At 44.8% G+C, this 13,555-nt stretch overlaps 1 protein-coding gene across 3 annotated transcripts in view; it reads right to left on the bottom strand.

Moving 5' to 3' along the window:
* Positions 1–8,298: 8,298 nt before the first annotated feature.
* LOC137318386 (zinc finger protein 16-like) overlaps positions 8,299–13,555 on the bottom strand; it is a 254,149-nt gene continuing 248,892 nt past the window's right edge. For all 3 annotated transcript variants that reach the window (XM_067981276.1, XM_067981273.1, XM_067981274.1), the window contains one exon: positions 8,299–9,992. In XM_067981276.1, coding sequence (XP_067837377.1) covers positions 8,463–9,641 — 1,179 coding nt within the window. In that variant the 5' untranslated portion in view covers positions 9,642–9,992 and the 3' untranslated portion in view covers positions 8,299–8,462. The remainder of the gene's footprint in view (positions 9,993–13,555) is intronic.

Here is a 13,555-nt window from a genome sequence, read left to right as displayed (position 1 = left end):
GGTACAGAGGAGACTTACCTGGGTGATGCCAGGGATGAGTGACTTCAGTTATGTGGAGGGATTGGAGAAGCTGGGATTGTCCTCCTTAGATCAGAGAAGGTTAAGGGGAGACCATGAGTGGTGTTCAAAATAATGAGGGTTTTTTATAGAGCAAGTAGTGGAAACTGAATACTCTGGCAACTGGATTGGTAATCAGAGGTAATAGGTTTAAAATAATTGCCAAAAGAATAGAGGGGAAATGTGGAGCATATTTTTTACACAGAGGGTTGTTAAGCACTGCCTGAAAGGATGGGGTCCCTTTTAGAGACTGTCTTCGTGTCAGAGACTCAAAATTCATACTTTAACTGGGAAACTGCAGGAACAGAGTGAAACGGGTTTACTTGTGTCCCTGGATTCAATGCACATTGTGGAGAAATCTGTAAAATTTATAATTGAATCGGCAGGAGTGAACATGGTCAATACAATTATATGAAAACAGTAAATGGAGCCGCTCATTGTTGGACCAGTCCTTTCTGAGCACAGCTTTTAACTTTATTCCTGAGAGAGGTCTCATTAAGACAAGGTTCTGAACTTTGAGATGTTTGTGATATATCCACGTCATCACTTACATTTGGGCAAAGCTGCTGAAGAAATTTGTTTGTTCAAATGACTGTAACTAATAGCAATGATCAGGGGTATAACCGTGTCAGTGGAGATTTACCCCCTGTATAAATCAGGGATCGCTGTAATGAATCCACACAGAGTGCCTGCCGGAGCTGCGGTTTCCAGGCCAACAGACATTACTGCTTCTCACAGAAATGGGATATTCAATAATGTATCAGATAGAATGTATTTATTATCCTGTCCTTGCAGCCGTTGGAGTTCCAGGTAAGCCATTATCTCAGCTGTTCAAGGTCTAAATCGGTATTAACTCTGCTGCTGTACTTGGCATTATTTTTCTCCCATCGTGTATTACACAGTGGACTGTTCTGTTCTATCAGTTGATCGATTGTCCTAAGTCTCTGCTATTGTTGTCTTATAGCAGCTGCATTGTATGCCTTATGATCTTGTATATCCAACCCTGGCATTGTTACTGGATTATTCTCTGTACTGACTGTATTGGAATCAGGTGTCTGGGCTAAGAGCTGGTCTCAGACCATCAGGGGTTGTTCACAGTTTCATGTTGTGGAACTAACCTGTCCTGGAATATTTTGTCATCAATGTGTTTTCAGTGATTGATAATGAGACAGCTCACGGTCACGGTGTCACAAGGAGGCGGCGCAATGTCCTCCCTCCCCGATAACATGGTACGGTTTAACAGGGATTTCAATGTATTATTGGTTATCACTGTTATGAAAGATAATTTCATTGTGTGTGTATCTGACACCGCTTCAGATGTCTGGCTACTGAACTGAGTTTGTTGCTGATTCTTTCACATCTCATTCTCTGCTTCACTGTCGATGAATTCACTGTAAAATGCAATGTTTTGAGGTTATGTTGTATCAGTTTGCACTTTATCTGTTGGAATCAGGAGCCTTTCTATTTATCCGTGGATTATAAGTGGCAGCGGTGATGTCGGCGTTTTGTTCATTGAACAATGCCGCCATCTAACGCTGTACTTTATAATTACAGGAGAAGGAATTTCAATCATTGTGAGGTGTGTCTGGAAGAGGGTTTCAATTCTGTTTATTCCATGCATTGTAGGTGAAGTGAACAGTGCAGGTGAACAGGTGGAGATTTGAATGATCTGTAGAAACATTAAACTGTTCACAGAGGCTTCACCATTTAACAAACTGACACTAAGAACAAAATCGTTTGAACACGGGGCTGGTGAAGGGAAAGCAGGCGCAGGATGTTCGGATTTACTCGGATGTGAAAAGGGGCATTGAGGAAGAGAGTAGAGAGAGTGCGGAGAAATAGAGAGGAGCGATTGAGAAAGAAACTGAGCAGGAAAACGAGAGATAGGGGGAGAAGGAACAATAGAAAAAGAGAGACAAGGAGAGAGATACACAGTCAGAGAAGGAGAAAGAGGGGAGAGAGAGAGAGCAGCAGCGGTGTGAATAATTCATCGGAATGAACTGCTGAAACTTCCAGTACAATTATGAAGTGGAAATCTGACTTGAATTTTTTATCAGGATGTTGTCAGATTGTGAGAGTTTTATTGTACTCTCTCCGGGTGTGTTTATCACTATCAGCTCCTAGTTCTGTTTATGTGAATGTTCCTTTTACTTGTTTACTGATTGAATTCATAAACATAATTGAAATGTATTTAAAGAATAGGATCAGTGATTTCTTTATCGCTTTGAATTATGGGGATATTGTATTCCAGAAGCTATGTGTCAGTTTTATTCAATAAAGAACGAGGCGAATTCAATGATTGTGTTTTAATGTAATTTTAGTTGAATATGCAAAGTAAATTTATTGAACACATTATGTAACCAACGAACAGTTCATTGACACCAATAACCAAAGAAATTAATGGTTGAATTCATTAATTGGATTGTGTGAGCTGGACCTTTAGATTAGATTTCCTCCAACACCCTCCTGCAGTCTCTCCCTGTGAATCCCAGCCTCTCCTCCCACGGCATCGAATCCTCCATTTCCTCATCCGTTCCCTCAGTTCATTCGCTTTCCCAAACTATCTGCTACTGATTCCCCTCCAGCTCATACATGTCCTTTTCCTTGGTCTCCCGCCCAAACGCACTCGCTCGCTCGGCCTCCAGTCGCCTCTTCTAATCCAATCCGAAGCCTCAAACTCACCCCCACGGATCACGGTCTTTCCCGTTTTGTGCCAGCTCCAGTCGGCTCTCTCCACCCAGAGCAACAAACCTCCCCCTGTCCCCTCACCTTCTCGTCCCTCGCTCACTTTCCCGTCCATCTGGAGCCCAAATCCGGATTTAACCTGTTGGAATCCCGGTGTTTAAATCCCTCCTCCCTTCCCCACTGGCACTGCCCCCTCACTCGGCCCTTCCAGTGGATCTGGTGCTCACTTTATTCACTCTCTGTATCAATTTCCCAATTCATTATTGATTATTGTGTTTAAAAACATTTATCTGTCCGAAAGCGCTGCCCAGGTTAATGAATCAGTTTCCACCGTTTGATGCAGCAACAAAGCTGGAAATTTTACACCAGATCCTGTCACACTGCCGCCTTGTCTCCAGGTCTGATCAGTAATTTCTCTCCTTCCGTTTCTCTCTCTTACAGTTAACTTGGTGGCGATTGTGATCCTGTCCCGAGGAAAGTGCGGACTCTCCAAATGTATCACTCGCTACCTGGTGGGAATGGCGGCGGCCGATCTCCTGGTCGTTATCACTGATGTCATAATGTGGCGCATTGTTGAGATTTATTTCCCAGTTTCATTCTTGAACATTACCCCCGTGTGTCGTCTCATTGAAATACTGAGTTTAATTAACACGGCGGCCTCTGTCTGGTTCACTGTCGCTTTCACCTTTGATCGATTTGTGGCCATTTGTTGTCAGAAGCTGAAAACAAAATATTGCACCGAGAAAACGGCGGCTGTTGTTATCGGGGTGGTGAGTGCGCTGAGCTGTTTACTGAACATTCCCTGGTACTTCGTATTTGACCCGGAATATATAATGGACAATATACCCCGGGGTTGTGTCTTTAAACCGACCTTTTTCACTTCACCCGCATGGGCAGCTTTTGACTTGTTTAATCTTGTGTTAATGCCTTGTCTCCCATTCATTCTGATTTTGCTTTTCAATGTTCTCACCGCCAGGCACATTTTAGCGGCCAGTAGAGTCCGCAGGGGACTCCGGGGCCGCAGCAATGGAGAGAATCACAAGGACCCAGAGATGGAGAACCGAAGGAAATCGATCATTTTACTCTTCAGTATATCAGGCAGTTTTATATTGTTATGGAGCACTGGAGTTTTTTATGTTATCTCTCTGCGTATAACAGACGCCCAGTTCTATACGGTCAGTGACATTGAGTCAGCCGGATTCATGCTTCAACTTCTCAGTTCCTGCACCAACACGTGTATTTATGCTGTGACCCAGACTAAATTCAGAGAGGAGCTGAAGAACGGGGTGAAATACCCACTGAATCTAATTGTTACATTAGTTAAATCATAGAAACGTCTGAAGTCTTTCCATCCGAAATTAAATAAAAAGTTAATTAGAGTCAATTAGAGTTTCACGTTTGGCGGTGGCCTAAGACGGGCGGTAGCGGATCGGGCGCCCGTTATTCACCGCGCCTGATTTTACTATCTATTGACATCAATGAGTTCACTAAAGTAACTGATATCAATCGAATACTTGAAATAAATTTGGAAAAAAGCAGACAGGAATTATATTTTACCCGACAAATGCGGTGTTTGTGAAATGATACAAGATGTGATTCTAACATGAAATTATTTGCTGTTATTAGTCTGGAAATAATATGATTTCAATATTAAATGTTTAATCCTGAAATGAATAAAATCAAATCCTCCTTTTCGATTGATGATTATTTCCCATCATACAGACTGCCCGGTGGGATGGACTGAGGGTGAGCTGTCAGGGTCAGACAGCGTCCTGTTCATTGGGACATTTGTTTTGACCAGAACAGAATAATAATGGACCAACACCCGGACCGTTACTGACTGGTAAAATATTAATGTAATTTCAAATTCCAGTGGGGAGTTCCGGAGATCGTTTCCTCTGTGAGCTGCTGTTCAGCAATGTTTACTCACTGCAGGGAGTTTAATGGGACATGAGGCTGGGCCTGGTTACACAGATCTATGAGGAAACCTCCTGATACATTTCTGAGACGATCAGGGGCCGGGAGATTTCTCACGGCCTCAGCAGGCCAAGGGAAAGCTCTCCGGCTCATCCTTACTCCAAAAAATATAAGTTAACAATAAACTTCTCAGTGTTCTGGATCACTCAATGCCCATCGATAGGGCGGCTCCTCCTCCCATTCGTCACCAAATTTAAATACTGTCCCAGATACGTCATAATACCCTGATTTACATATTACACGTGGTCTGACCCGGAAACAGGTGGGTGTTGCTCCGGCCGCTCTTCTCAGGACCCGACCCACGATGGTGGAGGCAGGAACTCCAACGTTAAAGGGGCGGTAAGTGACCTGACACCATTTACTCGCCTCTACCACCCCATTTCCGCCAGGCGGGGATACTTAAAATCGGCCACACCTTTCCTGACCTCCGCCCTAATATCAATCTTCGAAGCCCACAAGTTGGTCCATTGTCTCAAACTGCACCGGTTCACAACACGTGGAGGGAAATTTTCACCATCGCGGGGGGCTGAACTGGTGGAGCGGATCACCCCCCCCCCCGTCCCCCCGCTGAAAGAACCGGCCCGATTTTAATTTCTGCTCCGTCAGTTTACCGCCCAAGCAGTGAAGGTGAAATTACCCCCTACGTCTCTGACCCCAAGCTTCTACAGGTGTGTGAAAGACATCAGACAGTGTTTGCCAAACACTAACATGAATGTGGGCGAATGGATCCATGTATTCGGGCAAAAGGTGATCACCCCCCTCCATCTAGACAGGATCCCTATACCATGGAGTCGAAGAGGGGTTCACCCCCGACAGCAGTGGGACACACTGAAGCGAGGTGCGGCCCAGGCAAAGGCTCTATGGGGAAAGGCCACTGTGTAAGGCTATTTCACCTTGTATTGTACATCATGTCCGAGAAAATATATACTGTGTGTTGAATTGTAAAAATGGAATCGTCGTGTGCACAATCTGTATTGATTATTTTGAATTGTAACTGATATTTAGATTGAACTGTGTGCATCCATAAATTTTATGAAATAAACTATATTTTGAAATACAAAAAAAATTCCAGTCTCGCCGTCTCTGTTGTTATTGGACAGTGAAGAGAGTAAACACTGCCAGACTGTAAAGATGCGGGGAGTAATACAAAGAGCATCTATTGGGACTGTCGAGGAGCAAAGGGGCTTTGGTGTCTCGGTACACCAAACAATAAAAGTCCATTACTTTTACTGGCGAAGTTTGGAAATCTAGTGCACATGTATCAAAAATAACATTGAAGATCCCAATTTCGAGGCTGTCATATCCCAAGGAATAGAAAGATATGCTGTTAGGGTTAGATGAAGAAGGGTGACAGGAGGCTCATGCAGAGCATAAACACCGGCCTTCTGTACATTCACTTGGCACCAAGTGAGAAATAGGAGACTTTTCTTAATGGTGAGAAACTAGGGACTGTAGAGGAGCAAAGGGGTTTAGGTGTCCAGGTACAGCAATCAATAAAAACCAGTGCACATGTACCAAAATAATTTGAAATTTCGTGGCTGTCGCATCCTAACGTATCGCTGTCAGGTACTTCGCCAACTCTCTGGAATTTGCTGATACAATCAGGCTCCATTGCCTACCTCGCTGGTCCAGCACCATCTGCATTAAAAAAGTTATAGTCAAGCATTCTGCTCATCCTATGCCCCAGGTAGATAAGACTAATAGTGGCGCGAGGACCCAGACCATCAGCCTTATGTGAGTTTAGACATTTCTGTTTTAAATTCAGATTATTGTATTTGCAGTTTTTTTTTCCTTTTTTGTTCTGTTATACACACAGTCAGTGCTGGGACATTCAGTCCTGTTGTCCACACAATCAATGCTGGGACACTCAGTCCTGTTATACACACAGTCAGTGCTGGGACAATCAATCTTGTTATACGCACAGTCAGTGCTGGGACACTCAATCCTGTTATACACACATTCAGTGCTGGGACACCCTGTCCTGTTATACGCACAGTCAGTGCTGGGACACCCTGTCCTGCTATCAACACAGTCATTGCTGGGACACTCAGTTCTGTTATACACACAGTCAGTGCTGGGACAGTCAGTCCTTTTTCCATACAGTCAGTGCTGGGACACTCTGTCCTGTTATACACACAGTCAGCGTTGAAACGCTCAGTCCTGTTATACATACAATCAGTGCTGGGACACTCAGTCCTGTTCTACACACATTCAGTGTTGGGACACTCAGTTCTGTTATACACAGATTCAGTGCTGGGACACTCAATCCTGTTCTCCGCACAGTCAGTGCTGGGACACTCAGTCCTGTTATACACACAGTCAGTGCTGAAACACTCTGTCCTGTTATACACACATTCAGTGCTGGGACACCCTGTTCTGCTATCAACACAGTCAGTGCTGGGACACTCAGTTCTGTTATACACGCAGTCAATGCTGGGACACTCAGTCCTGTTATATACACAGTCAGTGCTGGGACACTCAGTCCTGTTATACACACAGTCAGTGCATGGACACTCAGTCCTGTTAAACACACAGTCAGTGCTGGGACACTCAGTCCTGTTATACACACAATCAATGCTGGGACATTCAGTCCTGTTATACACACAATCAATGCTGGGACACTCAGTCCTGTTATACACACAGTCAGTGCATGGACACTCAGTCCTGTTATACATACAGTCAGTGCTGGGACACTCAGTCCTGTTATACACACAGTCAGTGCTGGGACACTCAGTTCTGTTATACACAGAGTCAGTGCTGGGACACTCAGTCCTGTTATACACACAGTCAGTGCTGGGACACTCAGTCCTGTTAAACACACAGTCAGTGCTGGGACACTCAGTCCTGTTATACACACAATCAATGATGGGACACTCAGTCCTGTTATACACACAGTCAGTGCATGGACACTCAGTCCTGTTATACATACAGTCAGTGCTGGGACACTCAGTCCTTTTATACACACAGTCAGTGCTGGGACACTCAGTTCTGTTATACACAGAGTCAGTGCTGGGACACTCAGTCCTGTTATACACACAGTCAGTGCTGGGACACTCAGTCCTGTTAAACACACAGTTAGTGCTGGGACATATTGGATATATTGACCTTGGAGGGGGTACAGTGCAAATTCACCAGAATGCCACTGGGGCTTGAAGGGTTCAATTATAAGGACCAGTTGCATAAACTTGGTTTGCATTCCCTTGAGTTTAAAAGGTTGAGGGGTGATCTGATCCAGATATTTAAAATTATAAAGGGATTCGATAGGGCAGAAATAGAAACTATTTTCTCCAGTCGGTGAATCCAGAACAAGAGGACATAAACTTAAATTTAGAGCTCGGGTGTCTTGGATTGAAATCAGGAAACTCTTTCCCACACAAGGGTAGTGGAAATCTGCTCAGCCTGATTGAAGTGGACCGTGTGATATAATAGAATTTTCTGTCCTGTCAGAGTTGGACATTTGTAGATCCATCTTTTAAAATGGTGGAGCAACTCAGTTCTAAGATGGATTCCACTCACTTCATCATGAGTCCTCAAACTGCTTCTCTTATCATCAAGATATCAAGGACTGGACACACTGTGTTTGAAAGAAAGCTGATTAATTTGACACTTGTACAGAATATTAATAATCCCTTTAACTGGGCTGGAGTTTAACATCAGAAACAAACCCCAACTGTCAGAATGAACATGGTTCAGTCCTGGATGTGATTAACATCAGCAATAACAGCAGAATCCAACCCCTGCAGTCACATGTGAACTCGCTGGTGACTCAGCAGGTGGGATGATTGAGTGAATCCCATCCCACACACAGAGCAGGTGATCGGCCTCTCCCCAGTGTGAATACGTTCATGTCTCAGCAGATCCCAAGTTCTTTCAAAGCTCTTCTCACAGTTAGAACATTTAAAGGGTCTCTTATCAGTGTGAACAAGTTGGTGTTCATTGAGGCCGGATGAACAAGTGAATTCCTTCCCAGACACGGAGCAGGTGAATGGCCTCTCCCCAGTGTGAACTCGCTGGTGTGTCAGCAGGGTGGATGACTGAGTGAATCTCTTCCCACATATGAAGCAGGTGAACGGCCTCTCCCCAGTGTGAACTCGCTGGTGTGTCAGCAGGGTGGATGACTGAGTGAATCTCTTCCCACATATGAAGCAGGTGAACGGCCTCTGCCCTGTGTGAACTCGCTGGTGTGTCAGCAGGGTGGATGACTGAGCGAATCCCTTCCCACACACGGAGCAGGTGAATGGCCTCTCCCCGATGTGAACTTGCTGATGTCTCAGCAGGTGGGATGACCGAGTGAAACTCTTCCCACACAAGGAGCAGGTGAACAGCCTCTCCCCACTGTGAACTCGCTGGTGTATCAGTAGGCTGGATGACCGAGTGAATCCCTTCCCACACACGGAGCAGGTGAACGGCCTCTCCCCAGTGTGAGTGCGTTGGTGTGTCAGCAGATCACTTTTTCTTTTAAAGCTTTTCTCACAGACAGAGCATTTAAAAAGTCTCTTAACAGTGTGAACAAGGTGATGTTCAATGAGGTGGGAAGATTGAGTGAATCCGCTCCCACACACGGAGCAGGTGAACGGCCTCTCCCCAGTGTGAATTCGCTGGTGTGTCAGCAGGTTGGATGACTGAGTGAATCCCTTCCCGCACTCAGTGCAGGTGAACGGCGTCTCCCCAGTGTGAGTGCGTTGGTGTGTCAGCAGATCACTTTTTCTTTTAAAGCTCTTCTCACAGACAGAACATTTAAAAAGTCTCTTATCAGTGTGAACAAGTTGATGTTCAGTGAGGTGGGATGACTGAGTGAATCCGCTCCCACACACGGAGCAGGTGAACGGCCTCTCTCCAGTGTGTCTGCGTCGATGTGTTTCCAGCCGGGATGAGTAACTGAATCCCCTCCCACAGTCCCCACATTTCCACGGTTTCTCCATGGTGCGGGTGTCCTTCTCTCTCTCCACGTTGGAGATCAGTAGAAGTCTCGTCTGCACAGAGAACACGTGTCTCGTTTCTCCCCACTGTGAATGGTATGATGTTTCTTCAGGCTGTGTAACTGGTGAAAGCTCTTCCCACAGTCAGTGCACTGGAACACTCTCAATCGGGTGTGTGTGTCTTGCTGCTATTCCAGTCACAGTGATGTTTGAAATCTTTTCCACAGATAGAACAGATCAACATTTCTCCTATATTTTAAGGCCGATAATCTTCAGGTGCTGGTGAATGGAGTCAGATCTTGACGTGATGTTTGGTTTGAATTTCTCGTCTGCAAATCCGCCCCTTGTAATACCCTGTAAAAGGAGATAACAAAAGTCCTCACTGTGAATACAGGATAGAAATTCAGAACAGGCAATTCCAGTTCCTGTGGAACATTCTTCCCGCTCATTCCCCCAGACTGTAAATCCCCGTCCACACACTCACCCTCCTCCCTCTGCTGAAACCCAAACCCATCGCACCACCTCTGTTGTGGGAAAAATCACCACTCGGAGTCAGACTTAAAGATTCAACATGCAGTTTATTGGACAAAGCTTTGGGAGAAGACTGGACATTCCGCAATGCACGCAGATACCTTCTCAACTTTAAAATGGTTGTCATGCTTTTTTATACCTTTGAAATACAGATTTCAGTAGCTTTTACATCATTAATCTTGATTACACACATTAACCAATTAAGTCCGCACAGCAACAACGGACAGTTTACACATTAACCAATTAAGTCCGCATAGCAACAACGGACTGCTTACGCATTAACCAATTAAGTCCGAACAACTATTATCACCTTAAGACAGCATGCCTTTGTTTCATGCAGTCTGGTTCTATAGTTTTATCAGTTCGTTGTGAAATGTCCTTTGTATTCCCAGACTGTAAGCCAGTTCTGGAATGTACAAACTCAACACTTTTAACTGTCTTTCCCACAGTCACAGAATCCATTTTGTTTAATAGTGTCCCTTTGTTTAATAGAATCCATTTTGTTTAATAGTGTCCATTTTATTAGTAGTCAAGCGTTATATTTAAGCCTTTAATTAAGGTTAGTCTAATCTACACAAAGCGCATTTCAGTGTGGTTTTAGGGTAAATACCACTGTCGTGTACCCAAACAGTCACTTCATCGTTGCCTTTAATTCAACAGTCCAAAATCCACGCTAACAGATCCCCCTGTTGGTCATGATTATGGCTTAATAATCATAGAGACCAATACTAACAAAGTCCATGCAACATTGGTCGGGCATTTAATACACAGCCTTTCGGGTATTTAACTTCCGTGATGTTCTGTGCGTATGCCTAACCCGTAACTCTCAGGTTACATGTTACAGATTTTGGGTGCAAAGTGCCCTATCTTTATGCTATTCGGCTGTTGAGGCGGCACATACGCATTTCTGTTGTAAATTATCCCACCCTGTGCTTCTGGGCTGTGTCCACCACTATGTGGACATACAGTGACAGCATGTCCAGTAACACATACCTTTAATTTTGTTCCAGCCAAATTCCCTTTAAATATTTTTTTTTTCAGCATATGGTAACATATTGTGATGGGATATGTGCATTCCGTCCTTCATTACCCCAATATTCTTGTTACACCTCTCGTCCTTGGGTTTCGGGTGCCATTACCACTATTACTAGTACCAACCCTAGGAGCCTTCCTCCGTCAGGTTTACACTCCACTTGAGTGGGGTACACTCGCACCATTGCCCTGAATTGGCAAGGGGTGATGTTCTTGTTTGGTAACAGCCACTTGGAGGTACCACCTCCATCATGCCCACAGGTCAGGCTCACCCTCAGTTTGTTGATTCGTTATTCATAAGGGTACTTCCCCTGCCTGTATCTGGGCTAGGTTCTCTCGTGTCTGTTCCACAATCCAGTTACCATATGTACTGCAGATGTCATCTGTTAGCGTGGATTTTGGACTGTTGAATTAAAGGCAACGATGAAGTGACTTATGGGTACACGACAGTGGTATTTACCCTAAAACCACACTGAAATGCGCTTTGTGTTGATTAGACTAACCTTAATTAAAAGCTTAAATATAACGCTTGACTACTAATAAAATGGACTCTATTAAACAAAATGGATTCTATTAAACAAAGGGACACTATTAAATAAAATGGATTCTGTGACTGTGGGAAAGACAGTTAAAAGTGTTGAGTTTGTACATTCCAGAACTGGCTTACAGTCTGGGAATACAAAGGACATTTCATAACGAACTGATAAAACTATAGAACCAGACTCCAAAATCCACGCTAACAACCTCCAACATTTTTCCTTCTATTTAAGTTTTCTCTCTCTCCTGAAGATCCCGACTGTGACTGGGTTCAGTTCTTCACTCAGTGGTTCCCCTCCCTCTCCTCCCCTGAAGGTGCTGACTCTGACTGGGTTCAGTTCTACACTCACTGGTTCCCCTCCCTCTCCTCCCCTGAAGTTGCTGACTCTGGTTGGATTCAGTTCTACACTCACTGATTCCCCTCTCCTCTCCTGAATATGCTGACTCTGGCTGTGTGTATATGCTCTGCCCCTCATTTCCACACAATGTCCCTCCCTATAGCTGCCTGTATGCCGTCCATCTGTGATATCTCCCAATTTTGGCGACAGACTCTCCCTGACCAGTCACCATTTCTCCTTCATTTAAAGATTTTCCTTGACCTATCACAATTTCTCCTTCATTTTCAGACACTCCCTGATCAAACACAATTTCTCCTACATTTATAGACGCTCCCTGACCCTTCAGCATTTCTCCTTCATTTGCAAACTCTCCCTGACCCGTCAGCATGTCCCTTCATTAATAGACACTCCCTGACCCATCACTTTTTGTCCTTCAGATGTCGACACGACCTGACCTGTCAACAATTCTCCTGCATTTACAGACACTCCCTGACCAATCACCGTTCCTCCTTCATTTACAGACTCTCCCTGACAGTCACCATTTCGCCTTCATTTGCAGACACTCCCGCACCAGTCACCGTTCCTCCTTCATTTACAGACACCCCCTGACCAGTCACCATTTCTCCTTCATTTGCAGACACCCCCTGACCAATCACCATTCCTCCTTTATTTACAGACACCCCCTGACCAGTCACCATTTCGCCTTCATTTACAGAAACCCCCTGACCAGTCACCATTTCGCCTTCATTTTCAGACATTCCCTGATCAAACACAATTTCTCCTACATTTATAGACGCTTCCTGACCCTTCAGCATTTCTCCTTCATTGACAAACTCTCCCTGACCCGTCAGCATTTCCCTTCATTAATAGACGCTCCCTGACCCATCACTGTTTCTCCTTCAGATATGGACACGACCTGACCTGTCAACAATTCTCCTTCATTTACAGACACTCCCGGACCAGTCAACATTCCTCCTTCATTTACAGACACTCCCGGACCAATCACCGTTCCTCCTTCATTTACAGACACTCCCGGACCAGTCACCATTTCGCCTTCATTTACAGACACTCCCGGACCAATCACCGTTCCTCCTGCATTTACAGACACTCCCGGACCAATCACCGTTCCTCCTTCATTTACAGACACTCCCGGACCAATCACCGTTCCTCCTTCATTTACAGACACTCCCGGACCAGTCACCATTTCGCCTTCATTTACAGACACTCCCGGACCAATCACCGTTCCTCCTTCATTTACAGACACTCCCGGACCAATCACCATTCCTCCTTCATTTACAGACACTCCCGGACCAGTCACCATTCCCCCTTCATTTACAGACACCCTCTGACAAGTCACCATTTCTCCATCATTTACAGACTCTGCCTCATCTGTCACCATTTCTCCCTCCTTTATAGACACTCCGTCACCCGTCACCATTTCGCCTTCATTTTTCGACACTCCCTGACCTGTCACCATGT

The sequence above is a fragment of the Heptranchias perlo genome, unplaced genomic scaffold (assembly GCF_035084215.1).
Source record: "Heptranchias perlo isolate sHepPer1 unplaced genomic scaffold, sHepPer1.hap1 HAP1_SCAFFOLD_70, whole genome shotgun sequence".
Classification (NCBI taxonomy): Eukaryota; Metazoa; Chordata; class Chondrichthyes; order Hexanchiformes; family Hexanchidae; genus Heptranchias; species Heptranchias perlo.
This window is presented reverse-complemented; position numbering and strand designations above follow the sequence as displayed.